The 26,271-nt window shown below is 45.7% G+C and overlaps 1 protein-coding gene across 4 annotated transcripts in view; it reads left to right on the forward strand.

The window, feature by feature from the left end:
• Window positions 1-8,959, forward strand: part of fut8a (fucosyltransferase 8a (alpha (1,6) fucosyltransferase)) — a 164,329-nt gene extending 155,370 nt beyond the window's left edge. For all 4 annotated transcript variants that reach the window (XM_031787870.1, XM_031787871.1, XM_031787868.1 and 1 more), the window contains 3 exons: window positions 3,763-3,939; window positions 4,741-4,891; window positions 5,084-8,959. In XM_031787870.1, coding sequence (XP_031643730.1) covers window positions 3,763-3,939; window positions 4,741-4,891; window positions 5,084-5,413 — 658 coding nt within the window. In that variant the 3' untranslated portion in view covers window positions 5,414-8,959. The remainder of the gene's footprint in view (window positions 1-3,762; window positions 3,940-4,740; window positions 4,892-5,083) is intronic.
• Window positions 8,960-26,271: the final 17,312 nt, after the last annotated feature.

Genomic DNA, 26,271 nt, shown 5'->3' on the forward strand with positions numbered 1-26,271 from the left:
GTTACTATTCTTATTATTAATAGTATTACTATTATTATGACTAATATTATTAGTATTACTATTATTATTGTTTTTATTGCTATTATTATTACTATTCTTATTATTATTAGGACTAGTATTAATATTATTAGTAGTAGTATTACTATTATTCTTTTTATTATTATCATTATTATTACCACTATTATTATGATTATTATTACTAGTATTACTATTATTATTATTAGTAGTAGTAGTATTACTATTATTATTATTATTTTTATTACTATCATTATTATTATTACTACCACTATTAGTATTATTATTATTACTATTAATACTATTATTATTAGGATATTATTACTATTATTAATATTAGGCTATTGTTATTACTAGTGTTATTAATATTATTATTATTTTTAATAGGCTGTTATTACTATTATGTATTATTATTATTAGGCTATTATTAATATTCCCCTTCCCTATATTAATTATGAAAGGAAACAATGCCATGAAAAATAGCCTTCTTCTTTCAAAGACTCAATCATGGACACACTTACAGACATTTGTTGTTGTCTTTACCTTCTTGCCTTTTGTGCTGTTGTCTGTGCCTAATAATGTTTGTACCATGTTTTGTGCTGCTACTGTGTTGTGCTGCTGCCATGTTGTGTTGCTACCATGTTCTTGTCATGTTGTGTTGCTACCATGCTATGTTGTCATGTGTTGCTTCCATACTATGTTGTTGTCTTAGGTCTATCTTTATGTAGTGTTGTGTTGTCTCTTTTGTTGTGATGGGTGTTGTTGTCTTAGGTCTATCTTTATGTAGTGTTGTGTTGTCTCTCTTGTTGTGATGGGTGTTGTTGTCTTAGGTCTCTCTTTATGTAGTGTTGTCTCTCTTGTTGTGATGGGTGTTGTTGTCTTAGGTCTCTCTTTATGTAGTGTTGTGTTGTCTCTCTTGTTGTGATGGATGTTGTTGTCTTAGGTCTCTCTTGTTGTGATGGGTGTTGTTGTCTTAGGTCTCTCTTGTTGTGATGGGTGTTGTTGTCTTAGGTCTCTCTTGTTGTGATGGATGTTGTTGTCTTAGGTCTCTCTTTATGTAGTGTTGTGTTGTCTCTCTTTATTTTTATTTCTAGGCCTACGTCAGCCGTTTTTGCATGAGCTAGACTATCCAGGGAAAGTAAACTTGGCAACGCGTCATATATTCTCATGTGTGGAGAGGGAACATAAGCACCACATGGATACAGTAAGAGGCTGTTCCCAGCTCTACACTCTAAATGCGTGCGTGGCTAGTAGCCTTATGTCTGCCTCACCGCTGACAGAATACAATTCACAACTCAATGCAACACAACAAGCTCCTTGGTTTTTAAAAAGTGTTGAATCTTGATTTTAAATGTTACCGACCCGCATTGTAATTGTTCTGAACCGCAAGACGACCCATTGAAAGAATGTTTTCATTTTTTTTGCGGCTCACCCACGGGGAACCGTGGGTATCCAACCCGATGCAGGACTCTACCACACACATGCATGAGCACACATACAGTGCATTCTGAAAGTATTCAGACCCCTTTCCTTTTTCAACATTTTGTTACATGACAGCCTTTTTCTAAAAATTGATTAAATTAATTGTTTTCCTCATCAATCTACACACAATACCCCATAACGACAAAGTGAAAACATCTTTTGAGAATGTTTTGCATAAGTATTTTTTACATAAGTATTCAGACCCTTTGCTATGAGACTCGAAATTGAGCTCAGGTGCAACCTGCTTCTATGGAGTCCACCTGTGGTAAATTCAATTAATTGGACAGTGTATGTCAGAGACTAAGCAATGAGGTCGTAGAGCTCAGAGACAGGATGGTGTCGAGGCACAGATCACAGTCCCCAAGAACACAGTGACCTCCATCATTTATAAATGGAAAAAGTTTGGAATCGAGACTCTTTCTAGAACTGGCGGCCAGGCAAAACTGAGCAATCGGGGGAGAAGGGCCTTGATCAGGGAGGTGACAAGGAAGCCGATGGTCACTCTGACAGAGTTCCTCTGTGGAGATGGGAGAAACTTCCAGTAGGACAACCATCTCTGCAGCACTCCACCAATCAGGCCTTTATGGTAGAGTGGCCAGACGCCACTCCTCAGTAAAAGGCACATGACAGCCCGCTTGGAGTTTGCCAAAAGGCACCTAAAGGACTCTCAGACTATGAGGAACAAGATTGAAACCAAGATTGAACTCTTTCGTCTGAATGCCAAGCATCACATCTGGAGGACATTTGGCACCATCCCAACAGGGAAGCATGGTGGCACCATCCCAACAGGGAAGCATGGTGGCACCATCCCTACAGGGAAGCATGGTGGCACCATCCCTACAGGGAAGCATGGTGGTGGCAGCATCATGTTTTTCAGTGGCAGGGACTGAGAGACTAGTCAGGATCGAGGGAAAGGTGAATGGAGCAAATTACATAGACACCTTGATGAAAACCTGCTCAGGACCTCAGACTGGAGCGAAGGTTCACCTTCCAACAGGACAACGACCCTAAGCACACAGCCAAGACAATGCAGGAGTGCCTTCAGGACAAGTCTCTGAATGAGTGAGACTTGTCTCCTTGAGTGGCCAAGCCAGAGCCTGGACTTGAACCCGTTTGAACAACTCTGGAGAGTCCTGAAAATAGCTGTGCAGCAACGCTCCCCATTCAACCTGACAGAGCTTGAAAGGATCTGCAGAGAAGAATGGGAGAAACCCCAAATATAGGCGTACCAATCTTGTGGCGTTATACCCAAGAAGTCTCGAGGCTGTAATCACTGCCAAAGGTGCTTCAACAAAGTACTGAATAAAGGGTCTGAATAGTTATGTTAATGTGATATTTCAGTTTTGTATTTTTAATACATTTGCAAAAATTTATATAACACAGTTTTTGCTTTGTCATTATGGGTATTGAGTGTAGATTGATGAGGGGAAAAACTATTTAATCCATTTTAGAATAATGCTGTAATGTAACAAAATGTGGAAAAAGTCAAGGGGTCTGAATACTTTCAGAATGCCCTGTATGTACACACCGTTCTTTTTTGTCCCTCTCTTTATCTATTTCTCTTTCTATATACTTCTCTCTCTCCCAAGGGAAACACCTGCACACACACACACACACACCACATACTCTTCATCTCTCTCTATCTCCACTGAGTGATGTGATTGAAATGTGAAAGCAGCTCTTTTCCCTTTATGTTGTGGGAGGGAGGGAGGGAGGGTGCAGGTAGAATGTTGTGAAGTGCTGGGTTGTCTGTCTCCATGGTTTGTAGTCAGCAGTAGAATCTCTTCTCAGACCTTCTCAGGAAGTAACAAACTATAAGGAGTGGAAATACATGTACCCCTACTGTGCAGAAGGCTATGGCTACATGCCAATATTCTGAACTGAGGGAGACATTTAAGAGCATTGGGACCAAGTCTTTGATGCCTGAGCTCTATAGGGCCTGTAGATAGACTGGTGTGAACTGAGAGGCCAGTTGAAAGGGCTGAATAGGCAGATGATCTCCAAAGACCTGCGCTGCTCTTAACAATGTGATTCCTGAGTGTGAGAGAGAGAGAGACCTGTAAAGAGAGGGAGAGAGTCAGACAGAGAGAGATGAAGAAAAAGAGGGAGGGAGGGAGGGAGGAAAGGATGCTCCAGCCACTCTCCACACAACCCACTCTATCTACCATCCATCACTTTAGGAGAGGAGCGCTCTGATTCACACACACACACACTCTCCTAACCCAAGTCCTCTGACCCATCTCCTTTGTGTGTCCTCTCCTGTAGGGTCCATGTGCGACGGACAGATAAAGTGGGGACAGAGGCAGCCTTCCACCCTATAGAGGAGTACATGGTTCATGTAGAAGACCACTTCCAACATCTGGCTAGACGCATGCTGGTGAACAAGAAGAGAGTCTACCTGGCCACCGACGACCCCGCACTACTAAAGGAGGCCAAGGCTAAGTACGAATGCCTGGCTGCGTGTGTGTGTGTGTGTCTGTCACTGGCAGTGTGTGTGTGTGCCACTGGCTGTGTGTGTGTGTGTGTGTGTGCCACTGGCAGTGTGTGTATGTGTGTGTGTGTCTGTCTGTCACTGGCAGTGTGTGTGTGTGCCACTGGCTGTGTGTGTGTGTGTGTGTGTGCCACTGGCAGTGTGTGAGTGTGTGTGCGCCACTGGCTGTGTGTGTGTGTGGCAGTGTGTGTGTGTGTGTGTGTGTGTGTGTGTGTGTGTGTGTGTGTGTGTGTGTGTGTGTGTGTGTGTGTGTGTGTGTGTGTGTGTGTGTGTGTGTGTGTGTGTGTGTGTGTGTGTGTGTGTGTGTGCATGTGTGTGCCACTGGCAGTGTGTGCGTGTGTGTGCCCCACTGGCTGTGTGTGTGTGTGTGTGTGTGCCACTGGCAGTGTGTGTGTGTGTGTGTGTGCGTGTGTGTGCGCCACTGGCAGTGTGTGCGCATCTGCAGGAAGGTCTTATGTTATAAATGTACTGACTATGACTGAGATATGAAGTTGTCTCAGCTAACTATCTGAAGATGAAGTGGCTCTGGATAAGAGCGTCTGCTAAATGACTAACATGGACATGTATTGTGGATGTGTTTGTGTGTATGACGGAAAGCTATATTTGATGTGTGTCAATATCAGTTTAGTGTTATGATAAAGTACTAAGGAGACAGGAACAAATTCCACTCTCACGTTGCCTTATTCACGTTGATATCTGTATGATACTTTAGGCAGTCTATATCTGACTGCCTCGGTCTGTGTGTGTCTCAGGTACCCAGACTATGAGTTCATCAGTGATAACTCCATCTCGTGGTCTGCGGGGCTACATAACCGCTACACTGAGAATTCACTGAGAGGAGTCATCCTGGACATTCACTTCCTGTCACAGACCAACTTCCTGGTCTGCACCTTCTCCTCACAGGTGACCTTTAACCTCTCACCTTCTCTTCCACTCTCATCCACTGTTTTCCCTGTCTCCCACAGGGATCATTAAGGACCCTACTATAACCTATGTGGTCCTGCAGGTTTTCATGCAGAATATATAAATAACAGAGGTGATAGAATTCCCTGGTATTCAGACCTATAAATTGTCATGATTGTTGTGTTCCTCCAGGTGTGTCGTGTGGCATATGAAATCATGCAGACCCTCCATCCGGACGCCTCGTCTCACTTCCACTCCCTGGATGACATCTACTACTTTGGTGGCCAGAACGCCCACAACCAGCTAGCCGTGTATGCCCACCAGCCCCGCAGCCCCGACGACATCCCCCTGGAGCCCGGCGACCTGATCGGGGTGGCGGGGAACCACTGGGACGGAAACTCCAAGGGCATCAACCGCAAGACGGGACGTACCGGCCTCTACCCGTCCTACAAGGTGAAGGAGAAGATCGAGACCATCAAGTATCCTACGTACCCCGAGGCAGACAAGATGCTGAATCAGTAGAGAGAGACTGAGATGCAGACTGAGATGCAGACTAAGATACAGACTGAGATGCAGAATGAGGTACAGACTGAGATGCAGAATGAAATGCAGACTGAGATGCAGACTGAGTTGCAGACTGAGGTGCAGACTGATATACAGACTGAGATGCAGACTGAAATACAGACTGAGATACAGACTGAGATACAGACTGAGATGCAGACTGATATACAGACTGAGATGCAGACTGAGATACAGACTGAGATACAGACTGAGATACAGACTGAGATGCAGACTGAGATGCAGACTGAGGCACAAACTGAGATACAGACTGAGATACAGACTGATATGCCGACTGATATGCCGACTGAGATACAGACGGAGATGCAGACTGAGATGCAGACTGAAATGCAGACTGAGATGGCAGACTGAGAGACATACTGAGATGCAGACTGAGATGCAGACTGAGATGCAGACTGAGATGCAGACTGAGAGGCAGACTGAAATGCAGACTGAGATGGCAGACTGAGAGACAGACTGAGATGCAGACTGAGATGCAGACTGAGTTGCAGACTGAGACGCAGACTGAGATGCAGACTGAGATACAGACTGAGATACAGACTGAGATACAGACTGAGATGCAGACTGAGACGCAGACTGAGGCACAAACTGAGATACAGACTGAGATACAGACTGATATGCCGACTGATATGCCGACTGAGATACAGACGGAGATGCAGACTGAGAGGCAGACTGAAATGCAGACTGAGATGGCAGACTGAGAGACAGACTGAGATGCAGACTGAGATGCAGACTGAGTTGCAGACTGAGACGCAGACTGAGACGCAGACTGAGATGCAGACTGAGACGCAGACTGAGATACAGACCGGAGATACAGACTGAGATGCAGACTGATATACAGACTGAGATACAGACGCACACTGCTCACTTATGAGAGGAGAGAGACCCTCAGGCCGGTAGAGGGGACGAGGAGGAAAGCACTTTGAACGAGTGGTGGTGTTTGTCGGTGGAAGGGTTTGCGTGTGTGAGTGTGTTCATGCTTGCTTGCATGTGTGCGCGTGCGTGAGTGACAGAGGAGTATCTACAGGGAATCTGACGTACTCCTCACCCTCCTGACCCTCGGGGACTAGGACCCTCCAGTGGATCCCTCCATCAGGATGGTTAATAAGACAACAATGAACGAATGAATGAACGACAATAAGAAATACACGAAGGATAGCACTCCGGTGGAATGATGAAGGGATCGTCCAATCGCAGCTCTTTATTTAAATAATAATTGAAATAACTGAGAAACCTCAGAATGATGACTGAAACAAAGAATTATAAAGAGATCCAATTGTGAACTACAAGAACCAACAAACAAACTCTTGACTTTCTCCTCTCCTCCTGTGCTGTTCTCTTCTCTGTTCTGTTCTCTTCTCTGTTCTCGTCTCTGTTCTCTTCTCTGTTCTATTCTCTTCTCTGTTCTCTTCTCTGTTCTCGTCTCTGTTCTATTCTCTTCTCTGTTCTCATCTCTGTTCTATTCTCTGTTCTCTTCTCTGTTCTCGTCTCTGTTCTCTTCTCTGTTCTCTTCTCTGTTCTATTCTCTTCTCTGTTCTCATCTTTGTTCTCTTCTCTGTTCTCTTCTCTGTTCTCATCTTTGTTCTCTTCTCTGTTCTCTTCTTTGTTCTCTTCTCTGTTCTCTTCTCTGTTCTCGTCTCTGTTCTCTTCTCTGTTCTCGTCTCTGTTCTCTTCTCTGTTCTCTTCTCTGTTCTATTCTCTTCTCTGTTCTCATCTTTGTTCTCTTCTCTGTTCTCTTCTCTGTTCTCTTCTCTGTTCTCGTCTCTGTTCTCTTCTCTGTTCTCTTCTCTGTTCTCTTCTCTGTTCTATTCTCTGTTCTGTTCTCTTCTCTGTTCTCTTCTCTGTTCTCTTCTCTGTTCTGTTCTCTTCTCTGTTCTCATCTTTGTTCTCTTCTCTGTTCTCTTCTCTGTTCTCGTCTCTGTTCTCGTCTCTGTTCTCTTCTCTGTTCTCTTCTTTGTTCTCTTCTCTGTTCTCTTCTCTGTTCTCGTCTCTGTTGTCGTCTCTGTTCTCGTCTCTGTTCTCGTCTCTGTTCTTGTCTCTGTTCTCGTCTCTGTTCTCTTCTCTGTTCTATTCTCTGTTGTCGTCTCTGTTCTTGTCTCTGTTCTCGTCTCTGTTCTCTTCTCTGTTCTATTCTCTGTTGTCGTCTCTGTTCTCTTCTCTGTTCTCGTCTCTGTTCTCGTCTCTGTTCTCGTCTCTGTTCTCGTCTCTGTTCTCTTCTCTGTTCTCGTCTCTGTTCTCTTCTCTGTTCTCGTCTCTGTTCTCATCTCTGTTCGCGTCTCGTCTCTGTTCTATTCTCTGTTCTCTTCTCTGTTCTCTTCTCTGTTCTCTTTGTTCTCTTCTCTGTTCTCTTTGTTCTCTTCTCTGTTCTCGTCTCTGTTCTCGTCTTTGTTCTCTTCTCTGTTCTCTTCTCGTGGACTGCATCGACCTCCCATTCTTGTTGTAGCCAAATGTTTTCTTCCTTCCTTCCATCTTACCTTCCTTCCTGCCTCTCATTCCTCTCCTCCTTTCACTCCTTTCTTCACTCACTCCATTTCAATTTACCCCAACTTATGCATCTTTTCTTTTCCACTTGCTATGAATTTTTCCCCTCCACATTGTGCTTTTGGATAAGTGGTTTTAATATTTTAATATTGGTTGTTGGTGTGTGTGTGAGAGCATGCTCCTGTGTGAGCATTCGAGCGTATGAGTGTGTGTGTGTGTTGTGAGTCCAAATATGGTGCCTACAAAGGAAAATGGCTTCTGTACGTCTTCTCTCCAAATGTCTCTGTTAGAGTGTCAAAGTGACGTCAGAGCCATAAGGACTCAGGCCTTGCCATACAGATACTGTACATGCAGAATACTGTACATGCAGAATACTGTACATGCAGAATACAACATATGCAGAATTCTGTACATGCAGAATACTACATGCAGAATACTGTACATGCAGAATACTGTACATGCAGAATACTGTACATGCCGAATAAAACATATGCAGAATTCTGTACATGCAGAATACTACATGCAGAATACTGTGCATGCGAAATACAACATATGCAGAATACTACATGCATAATTCAGAACATGCAGAATACTGTACATGCAGAATACTGCATGCAGAATACTACATGCAGAATACTACATGCAGAATAATACATGCAGAATATTGTACTTGCAGAATATTGTACTTGCAAAATATTGTACTTGCAGAATACACCACACAGAATACTACATGCAGAATACTGTACACTCCAGTCCGGACTCACTTAACTACGTCTTACTCATATTCTGTTCTTAATGTCATTTTTTAAAACTTTTTTAATATTATTGAATTCTAAAGGAAAACAGAAGAACGAAAAGTGAGGAAAATCTACATTTTAAATGATTACGAACAATGATTATCAACAAATAATGAAAAAACAATTGATGAAGATAATGATGTCCACCATGAAGCAATGCTAATATTGAAGTTGCTGGGCATTGTCTTTGAATAAAATCAGATGAAATCAACTGATCGGCTCAACTTGTTTGTGTCTCTGTGTGTCTGTACCCACAATCCACTCAAATGCCTTGTTGTTCAGAGTAGTTGTACTGATGCTCACACACATTGTACCTCCTTGATTATTGCAGCCACGTTAAAAATAAATCTAACTTTATTTGTCACATGCGCCGAATTCAACAGGTGTAGACCTTACAGTGAAATACTTACTTACAAACCCTTCAACCAACAGCGCAGTTCAAGAAAGAGTTCAAAAAATATTTACCAAATAAACTAAAGTAAAAAATGATAAAAGGTACCACAATAACATAACAATAACGAGGCCATAAACAGGGGGTACCGGTACCGAGTCAGTGTGGAGGGTACAGGTTAGTCGAGGTCATTTGTACATGTAGGTAGGGGTGAAGTGACTATGCATAGATAATAAACAGCGAGCAGCAGCAGTGTACAAAACAAATAGGGGGGGGGGGGGGGGGGGGGGGGGGGTCAATGTAATAGTCCGATAGCCATTTGATTCATTGTTTAGCAGTCATAGCTTGGGGGTAGAAGCTGTCAAGGAGCCTTTTGGTGGTAGACTTGGCGCTCCTGTACCGCTTGCCGTGCGGTAGCAGAGAGAACAGTCTATCACCTGGAGCACAGCTGGTTAGGAGAACGTAAAACCCCTCCGGCGCCATTCCTTGTGTTTTACTTTCAGAACAATGTGTTATTCCAATGCATTTAGAACGTGTCATTACCAGCTGCACTGTCAACCTGCCTTTTGACAGGCTATTGGGGAGCCTGTGAAGCTTTGTGTGAGTGGTCATTTGTCTGTGTACGTGTGTATCCAGACAGAGAAAGAGAGTGAGAGAGAGAGGTAATGTAATCGTTGCTCTTTTCTGTCAACAAGCAAAAGCAAATTAGGTCTTCAGTGACAGTCCCAGAATGACCAATCAAAAGAAGAGATCTCTCTCTCTCCATCCTCACCCTGTCTCTCTCCATCAACCGCCCCCCAGCGCTCACTCTCTCCCCCCCTCCCCCATAGGTATTTACCAGAGAGAGTTAGCTTCCGTTCTCTTATTTTTTTAAGAAAAGCCAGAGGCCACGAGAAGGTTACTTTAATTAAACCCCACAGAGAGACATGATGAGTGAGCAGCGTGTCTTAAACTCACATTTAAACAGTCTCTTTACTCAATTATTCTGCTAATTAACCACCACAGAGCTGTTCTCTCTCACAGAAAGAAGGGAGAAACAGAGACAATCTGGCAGCTTTATTTTCTCATTCTCTTCTTGATTAATTTGTTCTTCTCTGTCTTGGTCAGTGATAAACTTGGTGATGCCCCTGTGTGTGTTTCAGAGGACTATGACAACAATGTTAATGAGACATGTGGCCAGACTGGCAGCTGGTATGCTCCCTCTGTCTGCAGTATGCCCACACACCTAGCTATCTCACACGGCAAATAGAACAACCAGGCTGATTCCAATTTGAGATCGATGTTCCTTCGAAAGGCCCTGCAGGCTATCATATTATGTGAGGCGGATGCAATATATCCATGGTAGTAGCAATATGACTCCTATGTTCAAGTGTTCATGTACAGTGCATGTACCACCTAGGGCATTTTGGTAGTTGGAACATGAAACCTCTGTCAGTGACATCAATAGCCATCATTAGATCTACCATACCAGCTCTGTCAATGACATCACCACCGTCACTCCACTGGTATATAATAGATCACCTCAGGCCCATTACTGTCACGAACCCCGCTTCCTGAGTCTGTGTTTGCCTGTGTTTCTGTCCTGGAGTGTGTTTCCGGTGTCCTGGAACGCACCCTGTCTGGTTGCCGGGCAGATTAGCTTGTTGGGAGATCGATGTTCACCCGCACCTGTATCCCATCAGTAATCTGCACACCTGTCCTGATCATCACCTCTCCCCTTCAAAAGCTCTGACCTGACATCCATTCCCTGCCGGATCGTTAGCCATGAACAGTATGTTGTGCCATAGTATCAGCCTCAAGTTGGATAGAATTTGTTTTGTTGTTTTGTACGTCTTGCTTGCCTTCAACTTACCTCCGTTTGTTCTGTCTTCAGTTACTCACCCGGATCATTTACCCCATTCCCGCCTGGTCATCGGAGGATTCCGCTTCCCCATTGGATCCACCTATTTACTCCCATCAACTCACCACCGCTGCCCGCTACGCCACCTGGATGTATCTACCCACTCACATTCACTTGTAAATAAATACTCACCTTCTTCCTACTCTCCTTGTCCTGGTCTGCTTCTGGGTTCGATTTTGAAGAAACGTGACAATTACAACACAGCTGGTGACATCAGTGTGAACATTTGAACATCTTGGTCATGTTCTGTTATAATCTCCACCCGGCACAGCCAGAAGAGGACTGGCCACCCCACATAGCCTGGTTCCTCTCTAGGTTTCTTCCTAGGTTTTGGCCTTTCTAGGGAGTTTTTCCTAGCCACCGTGCTTCTACACCTGCATTGCTTGCTGTTTGGGGTTTTAGGCTGGGTTTCTGTACAGCACTTTGAGATATCAGCTGATGTACGAAGGGCTATATAAATACATTTGATTTGATCAGTGTCTGAGGCTGGATCACTCCTTGTCACGTTCTGACCATAGTTCTTTTGTATTTTCTTTGTTTTAGTGTGGTCAGGGCGTGAGTTGGGTGGGCAGTCGATGTTTACTGTTTGCCTTATCCTCCTAACCTCATCCCCTCATCTTCCTAACCTCACCCCTCATCCTCATAACCTCATCCCCTCATCCTCCTAACCTCACCACTTAGTCTTAACCGCATCCCCTCATCCTCCTAACCTCATCTCCTCATCCTCATAGCCTTTTCCTCCTAACCTCATCCCCTCATCTTCCTAACCTCACCCCTCATCCTCCTAACCTCACCACTTAGTCTTAACCGCATCCCCTCATCCTCCTAACCTCATCTCCTCATCCTCATAGCCTTTTCCTCCTAACCTCATCCCCTCATCTTCCTAACCTCACCCCCTCATCTTCATAACCTCATCCCCTCATCCTCATAACCTCATCCCCTCATCCTCCTAACCTCACCACTTATTGTCTTAACCTCATCCTCCTAATCTCATCCCCCCATCTTCCTAACCTCATCCTCATAACCTCATCCCCTCATCCTCATAACCTCATCCCCTCATCCTCCTAACCTCACCCCCTCATCCTCCTAACCTCATCCCCTCATCCTCCTAACCTCATCTCCTCATCTTCCTAACCTCACCCCTTCATCCTCCTTGTGTGTGTGTGTGTGTGTGTGTGTGTGTGTGACAGTGAAACGCAACAGCCAAGCTGTGTGCAGTTTCTGTGTCTTAAATGAGTTGTGATTTTAATGTTCATAGTGATGTGTAGACCTACACTCTCTCTGTCTTTAACAAGGTCCATAGTGTAACGTCTGCTTCCAACTCACACTCTCAAACACATAGATCCCCTGAATGCAGCTCACTCTCCAAATCACCTGAATTCTAATCACCTGTTCACTCACCTGTATGTCATTATCACACACTATTTAGTTCAGTTCTTTGCACCCCATCATTGTGAGGTATAGTTTGTTTTGTTACACATTCTAGTCAGAGCGCTGTATATTTCCACATTAGTCCTCCTGTGTACCATCGTTTTTGGACATCCTCACTAGCAATGCTTTTTTTGCCTATTCCCTGCCTGTACTTTAGCCTATCAGATTTCCTGTCATTAACCTCTTGCCTGATCTCCCGGACTACGTTATTAGCCTTCTCCCTGCCTGTACTGCTACCTTTTTTGGAGTCCCTGTGTATGACCTTCTGCCTGTCCCTGGACCCAGCTACCTGCCTTTTCCTGTGTATGACCTTCTGCCTGTCCCTGGACCCAGCTACCTGCCTTCTCCTGTGTATGACCTTCTGCCTGCCCCTGGACCCAGCTACCTGCCTCCTCCTGTGTATGACCTTCTGCCTGTCCCTGGACCCAGCTACCTGCCTTTTCCTGTGTATGACCTTCTGCCTGTCCCTGGACCCAGCTACCTGCCTCCTCCTGTGTATGACCTTCTGCCTGCCCCTGGACCCAGCTACCTGCCTCCTCCTGTGTATGACCTTCTGCCTGCCCCTGGACCCAGCTACCTGCCTCCTCCTGTGGTCCTTTACTAATTAACACTTGCTGTGCCATGCGCTTGAAACAAGCACTCTCCCATCATACTCATTACACAAATACACATTCAGATTGGGTTGTTCCTACTTCTGCCTGCACTCAGGCCCAGCGCCTTTACAGCAGCAGACTTGGAAAGCCAATCCACAGTTGAAACAATCGCAAAGCAGGCACTGCCCCTCTGTTTTGGTAAAAAGCATTTGGACAAGTCTGGAGAAATGTAACCACGTTCAATGGACAACAATAGTTAGGCCACTCCAATGTTTGTAAACTTTACCAGCATTGGAGATGGTTATCGTTGTCTCTAATTGGGGAGAGAATATCCTGGACTTGGGAAGAAATAATGGCAGGAGACAACAGGCGGAAGCAGTGAAGGAGGGACAGCGACAAAGTCGGGGAGGAAGGCCACAGAAACCCCAATAAAAAAAAATTGGTGGGCACATGGAGCAGTCGGCGGAGCCCAGAAGTGAACCAGAGCCAGTCTGGGAGAAGAGGGAGAATTTGGAGGAGAGAGAAATGGGAGAGTTGTTGAGTTGGTGGGGGATGCACGGTATTTGCCCTAAGGAACGTGTTGTCATTTGGTGCCACCTGAGTCAGCTCCCCGTACTCGTCCTGAGAAGTGTGTTAAAGTTCCGGAACAATTGATGCCGGCTATACACACCAGGTCTCCAGTGCGCCTTCACAGCCCAGTTCGTCCTGTGCCTGCTCCTCGCACTCTCCCTCAAGTGCGCTTTCCCAGTCAGGTGTGTCCTGTGCCTGCTCCTCACACTCTCCTTGAAGTGGTGTCCCCAGGTACGTCCTGTGCCTGCTCCTCATACTCGCCCTGAGGTGCGTGTCACCAGCCCGGTACCACCAGTGCCGGCTCCACGCACCAGGCTTCCTGCGATGATCCCCAGTCCAGAGCTTCCGGCGACGATCCCCAGTCCAGAGTCTCTGACGACGGTTCCCAGTCCAGAGCTTCTGGCGACGGTTCCCAGTCCAGAGCTTCCGGCGATGGTTCCCAGTCCAGAGCTTCCGGCGACGGTTCCCAGTCCAGAGCCTCCGGCGACAGTTCCCAGTCCAGAGCCTCCGGCGACGATCCCCAGTCCAGAGTCTCTGGCGACGGTTCCCAGTCCAGAGTCTCTGGCAACGGTTTAGAGACCAGATTTTCCGGCGACGGTTCCCAGTCCAGAGTCTCTGGCGACGGTTCCCAGTCCAGAGTCTCTGGCGACAGTGTCCAGTCCAGAGTCTCTGGCGACGGTTTAGAGACCAGATTTTCCGGCGACGGTTCCCAGTCCAGAGTCTCTGGCGACGGTTCCCAGTCCAGAGCTTCCGGCGACGGTTCCCAGTCCAGAGCTTCCGGCGACGGTTCTCAGTCCAGAGCCTCCGGCGACAGTGTCCAGTCCAGAGTCTCTGGCGACGGTTTAGAGACCAGATTTTCCGGCGACGGTTCCCAGTCCAGAGCTTCCGGCGACAGTTCCCAGTCCAGTGATTTATTGAGAATTCAAGGCATGCTTTACCTGCATTGCTACCACAGTATTCTGCAGCGATACGCCAACCCATCTGGTTTGCGCTTTCAACAGGACAATGACAGGAATAGCCTTTACACACCTCCAGGCTGTAAGGGCTTCTCAACCAAGAAGGACAGTGATGGAGTGCTGCATCAGATGTTCTGGCCTCCAAAATCACCCAACCTCAACCAATTGAGATGGTTTGGGATGAGTTGGACCGCAGAGTGAAGGAAAAGCAGCCAACAAGTGCTCAGCATATGTGGGAACTCCTTCAAGACTGTTGGAAAAACATTCCAAGTGATACTTGTTGAGAGAATGCCAAGAGTGTGCAAAGCTGTCATCAAGGCAAAGGGTGGCTACTTTGAAGAATCTCAAATATATTTAGATTTGTTTAACTATTTTTGGTTACTACATGATTCCATATGTGTTATTTCATAGTTTTGATGTCTTCACTGTTATTCTACTATGTAGAAAATAGTAAACATGTAGAAAAACCTTTGAATGAGTGTGTCCAAACTTTGAACTGGTACTGTATATATATACAATTATAAAATATTACAGATTAATTCATTTTGGAGATCTAGACTAGTCTGGTCTGGCTTGTAGCTTATCTCTCCCTTGTCTGTCATTTTCTTTTCTTCTCAAACTAGAACCCTTACTCACATTCTTAACCACTTTCTTTAGCTCAGTTCATCTCTGACTGTCTTATATCCTGCTTCTCTACCCTTTTCCTCTCTTTCTATTTATGTCCTCATCTGTCTTTCTGCTCTTTCAACGCGTGTTGACATTTTAAAAGTTGTTATCACAGTCATTTTTATCTCTGACTCAACCACAGTCTCTTTTCTCTTAATCTCTCTACCTCTCTCTCTCTCTCTACCTCTCTCTCTTTCTCTCTACATCTCTCTACCTCTCTCTACCTCTCTCTCCCACCTCACCCCTCTTCTCTCTCCCTCTCTCTGTCTCTCTTTCTCACCCCACTTCTCTCTATTTCTCTCTCACCCATCTTCTCTCCATCTCTCTCTCTCCCACTATTAGATCTAGCTAAGCCCACTAATCACGCCCAAAGCTCAGTGAAGTCTTCAGATGAAGATCAGCCAGAGCAGTGGCAACAGGGTTGAAAGTTAGTCTTTTTGAAACAGGAGCCCAACCGGACCATATCATCCGTCATGTTTTATAGCCGACCCCATCACTCTTGCTCCATCTGATTAAGCAACTGATGTGCGTCCCAAATGGCACCCTATTCCCCATATAGTGCACTTCATTTGACCAGAGCCCATAGTGATTTGGTCAAAACTAGTGCACTGTATAGGGAATGGGGTGCCATTTGGGGGACACGCCAGACAACGATCCTTCATCTGATTAATCACCAGACAAAGATTATGGAATCAGCGTTATGCAAAATGGCCCAGGGAATTTAAGGGATTCAATTCTGAGTATTATTCTCAATCTATTTCCATAAATGCCAATGGGTGTATCATTATCCTGACTGTCGTTAACCTGAGGGGGATGGGGTAATGAGTGGACGTGTCAGAGAGAGAACACTCAGCCAAGGGAGAATGATTGAGAGGATGGATGAGAGGATGGATCAAACCAACCTGGCAAGAGGAAGAAGAGGATAGGTGGACTCATACCTGGACCATAATCAGACTCACGTCTGGACCATAATCAGACGCATGTCTGGACCATAATCAGACGCATGTCTGGACCATAATCAGACGCATGTCTGGACCATAATCAGACGCATGTCTGGACCATAATCAGACGCATGTCTGGACCATAATCAGACTCATGTCTGGACCATAATCAGACTCATGTCTGGACCATAATCAGACTCATGTCTGGACCATAATCAGACGCATGTCTGGACCATAATCAGACTCAAATCTGGACCATAATCAGACTCAAATCTGGACCATAATCAGACGCATGTCTGGACCATAATCAGACTCAAATCTGGACCATAATCAGACTCATATCTGGAACATAATCCGACTCAAATCTGGACCACAATCAGACTCAAATCTGGACCATTCTGGATCACCTTGTGTGCTGTGTCGGTCCTGGATCACCTTGTGTGCTGTGTGAGATATGTGTAGACAATTCAGGAGACAAGACGATCCAGAATGGACACAGGTAAATATCGGACCTGGATGGTCTGATGTGCTATGTGCCTGTGTTGGTCCTGGATGGTCTGATGTGCTACATGTCTGTGTTGGTCCTGGATGGTCTGATGTGCTATGTGTCTGTGTTGGTCCTGGATGGTCTGATGTGCTATGTGTCTGTGTTGGTCCTGGATGGTCTGATGTGCTATGTGTCTGTGTTGGTCCTGGATGGTCTGATGTGCTATGTGTCTGTGTTGGTCCTTGATGGTCTGATGTGCTATGTGTCTCTGTTGGTCCTGGATGGTCTGATGTGCTATGTGTCTGTGCTGGTCCTGGATGGTCTGATGTGCTACTCCTCGATGATATCAGGATGATCCAGTTCCAGTAGGTCTGTCTCATGGTTGTGTCTGGACCATGTGTTTACCATCTCCCACCACCTGGACTCTGCATGGTGTGCGGCAGGAATAGACCAGCTGCCTCTCATGGCAACTGTGAGTGCGTGTGTAGGATCCCTTAACCACCACAGTTGCCCAGGGAGGACTGAAGATCAAAGGAACTGAGCTGGACAACCAGTCCATACAGAGATAGAGTGTGTGTGTGTGTGTGTGTCTCTGTTCAGATATACACATGCATCAGAGAATGTAATGAGGCATTTCTAATGTCCTAAACAAGGCCTTTTTTTCTGAGGAAGGAAAGCAGCTGACATTTATCAGAGTATACAAGGATCCTACACACGCACACACAGTTGCCATGAGAGGCAGCTGGTCTATTCCTGCCGCACACCATGCAGACCAATATAACCTGGAGAAGGAACCTGAGAGAGTGTGTGTGTATGTGTCTGCTTTTCCTCACCCGTATGTAAAAACGGAGAAATTATTCATTGAATTGATGTCTCATACATTCCAACAAGCCATTTAAATATGTGCATTTGGCTCCTTCGTAGTGACTAGCTCCAGTTTGCCATCGCTGCCTTGTTTGTTCCCTTGGTGGATGCACAGTAGTATCCTTTTCAGCGAACCTAAATGGAGAGACTGTTACAAAACCATGAAGCAAGAAGCAATGCTGAAAGAATCGGATATGCATCTACAGATACACACAAACAAACACACACACACGCAAGCATATACATGCACCTACACACACACACACCTACACACACGCACCTACACACACACACGCACGCAAGCACACACACGCACCTACACACACACACACATACACACACGCTCCTACACACACACACGCACGCAAGCACACACACGCACCTACACACACACACACATACACACACACGCTCCTACACGCACACACGCAAGCACACGCAAGCACACACACACACGCAAACACACACACACGCAAACACACACACCTACACACGCACCTACACACACACACCTACACACTCACCTACACACACAAACACACGCACCTACACACACACACACACGCTCCTACACGCACACACGCAAGCACACACACACACGCAAACACACACACACGCAAGCACACACACACGCAAGCACACACACACACGCACTTACACACACACACGCAAACACACACACACACGCATGCACACACACACACGCAAACACACACACACGCAAGCACACACACACGCACTTACACACACACACGCACTTACACACACACACGCAAACACACACACACGCAAGCACACACACACACGCAAACACACACACACGCAAGCACACACACACGCAAGCACACACACACACGCACTTACACACACACACGCAAACACACACACACACGCATGCATGCACACACATGCACCTACACACACACGCAAGCACACACAAACACGTACACACACGCACCTACACACACACCTACACACACGTGCACGCAAGCACACACACGCACCTACAACACACACATGCATGCACGCAAACACACACGCACGCAGACACACGCGCACACACACACATGCACTCACATAAGCACACACACCTACACACACGCACCTACAAACACACACACACGCACACACATGCATGCACCTGCACACATACACACACACACACAAGCACACACACACCTACCCACACACGCACGAACAAACACACACGCAAGCACACGCACACATCTACACACAAACACACACGCACGCATGCAAGCACACACACCTACACACACCAGTTTAAATCCTCTAATATTTGCCATCAAGTTATGTACAGAGAGTCAATCGAGTGAGTATAAATCTAGGATTACTTCAAGGCATAGAATCCAATCCTTAAAAGCTTGTCGTTACAGATAAGTGAAGTAGTGTATTATTAATATAGAATTATGAATAAATCACCTATTTTCAGCCTTCAACTAGATCTTTCAAAGCAAATGGTTTGTGACTCATTTCACAGTCTCTTTCATGTCAACCTCAAGACATGCCACTGTGGAATACTGTAGTAGTGAAATCCTTTTAGTTGAATAAATGTGTCCTGTGGAAGGGACATATGTGTGTGCGTGCATGTGCATTAAATTACTGAACACTGAGGCTCCATATCAGTGAGCAACCTAGCTAACCAGATCAGTGGTCTTGACGTCTGCATCAATATTGATGAAAACACACAGAGACCCAACTGCTGATGATTAGGATGGTGATGAGGACACACAGAGACCCACCTGCTGATGGTGATGAGGACACACAGAGACTCACCAGCTGATGATGAGGATGGTGATGAGGACACACAGAGACCCAGCAGCTGATGATGAGGATGGTGATGAGGACACACAGAGACTCACCAGCTGATGATGAGGATGGTGATGAGGACACACAGAAACACACCAGCTGATGATAAGGATGGTGATGAGGACACACAGTGACTCACCAGCTGATGATGACGATGGTGATGAGGACACACAGAGACCTAGCAGCTGATGATGAGGATGGTGATGAGGACACACAGAGACCCACCAGCTGATGATGAGGATGGTGATGAGGACACACAGAAACCCAGCAGCTGATGATGAGGATGGTGATGGGGATTACACAGTGACCACGGGGGTGATGATGAGGTTGGTGATTTCCCAGTGACCACAGGGGTGATGATGAGGGTGGTGATGAGGATTACGCAGTGACCATGGGGGTGATGCAGTGAAATGGACTGGCTCTGTAATTTTCTAATGGTCATATTAAGACAGAGACGGTGTCCCAAATGGCACCCTATTCCCGACATAGTGCAGTATTTAGGGAATAGGGAGCCATTTGAGACGCAGATCAAGACTCCTTCTGAAGGAGGACTAACCAGCAGAAACCACTGATAAAGCTGAGTCTCCTTCTGAAGGAGGACTAACCAGCAGAAACCACTGATAAAGCTGAGACTCCTTCTGAAGCAGGACTAACCAGCAGAAACCACTGATGAAGCTGAGTCTCATTCTGAAGGAGGACTACTAACCAGCAGAAACCACTGATGAAGCTGAGTCTCATTCTGAAGGAGGACTAACCAGCAGAAACCACTGATGAAGCTGAGACTCCTTCTGAAGGAGGACTAACCAGCAGAAACCACTGATGAAGCTGAGTCTCATTCTGAAGGAGGACTAACCAGCAGAAACCACTGATAAAGCTGAGACTCCTTCTGAAGGAGGACTAACCAGCAGAAACCACTGATGAAGCTGAGACTCCTTCTGAAGGAGGACTAACCAGCAGAAACCACTGATGAAGCTGAGTCTCATTCTGAAGGAGGACTAACCAGCAGAAACTACTGATAAAGCTGAGTATCCTTCTGAAGGAGGACTAACCAGCAGAAACCACTGATAAAGCTGAGACTCCTTCTGAAGGAGGACTAACCAGCAGAAACCACTGATGAAGCTGAGTCTCCTTCTGAAGGAGGACTAACCAGCAGAAACCACTGATGAAGCTGAGTCTCCTTCTGAAGGAGGACTAACCAGCAGAAACCACTGATAAAGCTGAGACTCCTTCTGAAGGAGGACTAACCAGCAGAAACCACTGATGAAGCTGAGGAGACTAGATCTAAATAATTCAGAGAAACAGAGAGCTCCTCTCCTCTCCTCTGTCCCCCTGAGACAGAGAGAAAATGGCCCCCGCTGAGACGGAGAGAGGGAGGGGGGGCAGAAGAGGAGAGGGGGAGAGGGTAACATGGGAATACGAGTCTCAAACTATCTGAAGGATGCCTGAGAACAAAGTGAGTGCTGCATAGGGAAGACAGACAGACAGTAGTGCTACCTTCATCTCTCTCGGTGCCTTTCTCTTAACAGGATCGTTTTATTTGAAGAACCTAAAGTACCTCCCTCCCTCCCTCCCTCCATTCCTCCATCCCTCCCTCCCTCCATCCATTCCTCCATCCCTCCCTCCCTCCAATCATTTCCTCCCTCCCTCCCTCCCTCCCTCCCTCCCTCCCTCCCTCCCTCCCTCCCTCCCTCCCTCCCTCCCTCCCTCCATTCCTCCATCCATTCCTTCCTCCCTCCAATCATTTCCTCCATCCATCCCTCCCTCCCTCCCTCCATCCCTCCATCCCTCCCTCCCTCCATCCCTCCATCCATTCCTCCATCCCTCCCTCCCTCCCTCCCTCCATCCATTCCTCCATCTAATCCTCCATTCCTCCATCTATTCCTCCATTCATTCCTCCCTCCCTCCCTCCATCCATCCATCCATTCCTCCATCCCTCCCTCCCTCCATCCATCCTAACCTCATTCCTGTCTCCTCTCGCTCTGTCTGATGATCACATACACACACAAACTCTGTCTTAGTCTGTGATGAATATTAGGGTTTTCACACATAGTTTTTTCTTTAGTTCGGATCAGTTGTTACATGAGTTAAACTATTTGTTACATTGTATTATTTACATTTGGTTCAGTTGGTTTCACATTGTCAAATGTCAAACTAACAAAAATTCCTGAACAAAAATACATGTCCTTTGTTTATTGAATGGCAATAGCCTCTCTAACTCTGACCTGAATAGGCTATATTCAGTAGTCTAGTAGTATAGCCCCCGTCACTTATCTGCATCGGATGCACTCATAAATGCACTGCTACTCACAAAATGTTTCAGAGATCTCAAATGATGATGTTGCGTGCATTTCATCAAATGCTCGCAGTCAAACAACCAATAATAATGCACGACTCTGGTTCTTTTCCTGTGTTTGGTCTGGACTGTGTTCTCATTTACAGTGAACCGCACCATGGTGTGAATTGAATTTAAATCGGACAGAGACTACCCTTTTTGAGTGAACCACAGTGTGTTGTTTAGTGTGCTCCTAAATGGGGATAGAGTTTTCACACCAGTCAACATGAACCGAACAAAGGGGGTAAACGTACCAGACTTCAGAAAAACCGCTCCAAACCAATTTGGTGTAAAAAAGACTTTAGATTAGCGTTTTGTTCCAGAGCCACTAAGCTACTGTGAGAAAGAGGAGACAGCATGTGTGTGTGTGTGTGTGTGTGTGTGTGTGTGTGTGTGTGTGTGTGTGTGTGTGTGTGTGTGTGTGTGTGTGTGTGTGTGTGTGTGTGTGTGTGTGTGTGTGTGTGTGTGTGTGTGTGTGTGTGTGTGTGTGTGCGCATGTGTGCAAAAGGATTGGTACAGTGGACCGACAATTCCCGCTGCGACTGTTCTGGAACCCCTGAAGGGCCTGGTTAGCGTGGTTATAGTGTGGACAATGGGTCTGATTGGACCTGACTGATTGGCAGCATGTGGGTGGATGTGATGCCACTGAGGCATCCAGGGCTCTGTGCTGAGCCGGAGCAGAACCATCCTTGTGGTGACAGCTATAATGGGTTGTGATGTGCTGACTGAGCACTATGGGGGTCTGGTAGGATGCTCTGTTAGAGGGAGAGAGTGGGACAGAGGGAAAGAGAGGGAGAGAGAGAGAAAGAGAGGGAGAGGGAGAGAGGACAGAACTGGTTACTGGGCCTCTGTGGTTTTGTTTAAATGTGTATGTGCATTGGAGCTGTACTGTACAGAGCCATGAATCTACATATACAGTAGAGCACAGCCTGGAACGCTGCTCTACCAATCAGCATCCAATATCCAAACAACTAGTTTTATAATACTCCTCAAATGCACGCACACACACACACACACACACACACACCCTATAACAACAGCTTCATTTTTCAGTGCTAACCAGGCATAGAGCAGAGATCTCATGCTGCAGCTGAACCAAGGAGGTCCCTAGAAAATCAGTCTTCCAGAGGAATATTCACAGATTCCCAGACAGCTCAGCACTCTGCAAAATCACACACACACACACACACACACACACACACACACACACACACACACACACACACACACACACACACACACACACACACACACACACACACACACACACAGACAGAGAAGTTGTGTAGACTAAATGAACATCTGGTAACAGAGTTGTATGGCTGTCACACACACAAACAATCACATACACACAGAGAGAGATGTTGTCACAGTATAGAGATGACAACATCTGGTAATGTAGGAAGTCTCATCATGAACCTGCAGCATGATGTTGACAACGGAGGGAATGTTGGGTCAAAGAGGTCATAATAATAATATATTACAACAATAATAAGGAGTTAGTCTGCCTCTCTGTCTGGACTGGGGTCAGGTCAGGAACTAACTATCTTGTTTGAAGACAGGCTGACAACAGTGTTGTTTTCTAACTGTGTTATCCATTGAACAGATGTTTTTATGACCTACAGGGAGATTTTAAAAAATCTATTTTTGTCATTTAGCAGACGCTCTTATCCAGAGCAACTTACAGTTAGTGAGTGGATACATTTTCATTGGTCCCCCGTGGGAATCAAACCCACAACCCTGGCATTGCAAGTGCCATGTTCTACCAACAGACCCACACGGGACCACAGAGCTGTCAAAATGGCCTCTATCCACCTCATTTTCCAACGCTTTTAAAAACATGAAAGCGAAATGCCAAACGTGGAAACAATGGATACAACTTCCTCCGTGCTCACGCATTATCATAATTAATATGCGCGCCACTAGAAATACATGCTGATGTAGCATGACAAATCAATTCAAATTTTATTGGTCACAAACACATGGTTAGCAGATGTTAATGCGAGTGTAGCAAAATGCTTGTGCTTCTAGTTCTGACCATGCAGTAATATCTAACAAGTAATCTAACAATTTCACAACAACTAACTTATACACACAAGTGTAAAGGAATGAATAAGAATATGTACATATAAATATATGGATGAGTGATGGCTGAACAGCATAGGCAAGATGCAGTAGATGGTATAGAGTACAGTATATACATATGAGATGAGTAATGTAGGGTATGTAAGCATTATATAAAGTAGCATTGTTTAAATCGACTAGTGATACATTTATTACATCCAATATGTAAGTATTAAGTGGCTAGAGATTTGAGTCAGTATGTTGGCAGCAGCCACTCAATGTTAGTGGTGGCTGTTTAACAGTCTGATGGCCTTGAGATAGAAGCTGTTTTTCAGTCTCTCGGTCACGGCTTTGATGCACCTGTACTGACCTGGCCTTCTGGATGATAGCGGGGTGAACAGGTAATGGCTCGGGTGGTTGTTGTCCTTGATGATCTTTATGGCCTTCCTGTGGCATCGGGTGGTTGTTGTCCTTGATGATCTATTTGGCCTTCCTTTGACATCAGGTGGTGTAGGGGTCTATAGGCTGGGAGCAACAAAATGGAGTCGTGGTCAGATTTGCCGAAAGGAGGGCGTGGGAGGGCTTTGTATGCGTTGAAGTTAGAGTAACAATGATCCAGGATTTTACCAGCCCGGGTCGCACATTCGATATGCTGATAAAATTTAGGGAGCCTTGTTTTCAGATTAGCCTTGTTAAAATCCCCAGCTACAATAAATGCAGCCTTGGGATTTGTGGTTTCCAGTTTGCATAGAGTTCAATGAAGTTCTTTCAGGGCCGTGGAGGTGTCTGCTTGGGGGGGGGGGATATATACATGGCTGTGATTATAATGGAAGAGAATTCTCTTGGTAGATAATGCGGTCGGCATTTGATTGTAAGGAATTCTAGGTCAGGTGAACAAAAGGACTTGAGTTCCTGTAAGTTATGATTGTAACGGGATTCGTCCTCCGAGTAAGAGAGATCGGACCAATACGCAGCGTGGTACGTGTTCGTCATGTTTTAATGAACAAAATCACTGAACACAAAAATACAAAATAACAAATAGAAAGACAGAAAGGAAAACCGAAACAGTTCCGTGTGTAACACACAGACACAGAAAACAATCACCCACCAAACACAGGTGGGAAAAGGCTACCTAAGTATGATTCTCAATCAGAGACAACTAACGACACTTGCCTCTGATTGAAAACCATACCAGGCCAAACGCAAAATACAACATAGAAAAACAAACATAGACTGCCCACCCCAACTCACACCCTGACCATACTAAAACATAGACAACCCACCCAACTCACACCCTGACCATACTAAAACATAGACAACCCACCCAACTCACACCCTGACCATACTAAAACAAAGACAAAACAAAGGAACTAAGGTCAGAACGTGACAATGATCACACCACGACTCCTTAATCATAAGGCATACACCCCCGCCCTTCTTCTTACCAGAGAGATGTTTGTTTTTGTCGGCGCGATGCTTGAAGAAACCAGGTGGCTGTACCGACTCTGATGACGTATCCCGAGTGAGCCATGTTTCAGTGAAACAAAGAACGTTACAATCTCTGATGTCTCTCTGGAAGGCAACCCTTGCTCGGATTTCGTCTACCTTGTTGTCAAGAGACTGGACATTGGTGAGTAGTATGCTCTGGAGCGGTGCGTGATGTGCCCGTCTACGGAGCCTGACCAGAAGACCGCTCCATCTGCCCCTTCTGCGGTGCCGTTGTTTTGGGTCGCCAGCTGGGATCCCATCCATTGTCCTGGGTGGTGGACCAAACAGAGGATCCGCTTCGGGAAAGTCATATTCCTGGTCATAATGTTGGTGAGTTGACGTTGATCTTATATCCAATAGTTCCTCCCGGCTGTATGTAATAGCACTTAAGATTTCCTGGGGTAACAATGTAAGAAATAATACACACACAAAAACAAAATACTGCATAGTTTCCTAAGAACGCAAAGCGAGGCGGCCATCTCTGTCAGCGCCGGATGTGGAAATCCACCATATTACTGTCCTGCTAATGGGCCTGGAACTTGTAGAGGTGGATAGATTATTATTCAGGATTTGTCTGGTTGGCCGCGTAAAGAAGTCAGACAGGAAAATATGTATATTTTTTAATTAAAAGTTGTATGGGCAAGATTGTGGACTAAAGGAGGAAGTGTCCTTGTTTCTCTATTTACCAATCTTTCCATTAAGTAATATAGTCTGTTTCTAAATGTTGAGAAAAAAAACTTGACTGTACAAGTTAATGGAAACAGCTATTGCCAGTTGAACTCAGTCTTCTTAGTGTCTGTCTTGTTTTCCTGATAAACATTGTAAACGGCATATTATGCTTTTAGGTCACCTCCTCTCTCCTTCCAGGTCATTTATAACTTTCTCTGTATCTGTACACCACACTCTTAGACAAAAGGGTTCCAAAGGGGTTCTGCGGCTGTCCACATGGGAGAACCCTTTCTGGTTCCAGGTATAAATATTTTAGGTTCCATGTTGGGGTTCTCCTTTTTGGT

The sequence above is a fragment of the Oncorhynchus kisutch genome, linkage group LG14 (genome assembly GCF_002021735.2).
Source record: "Oncorhynchus kisutch isolate 150728-3 linkage group LG14, Okis_V2, whole genome shotgun sequence".
NCBI lineage: Eukaryota > Metazoa > Chordata > Actinopteri > Salmoniformes > Salmonidae > Oncorhynchus > Oncorhynchus kisutch.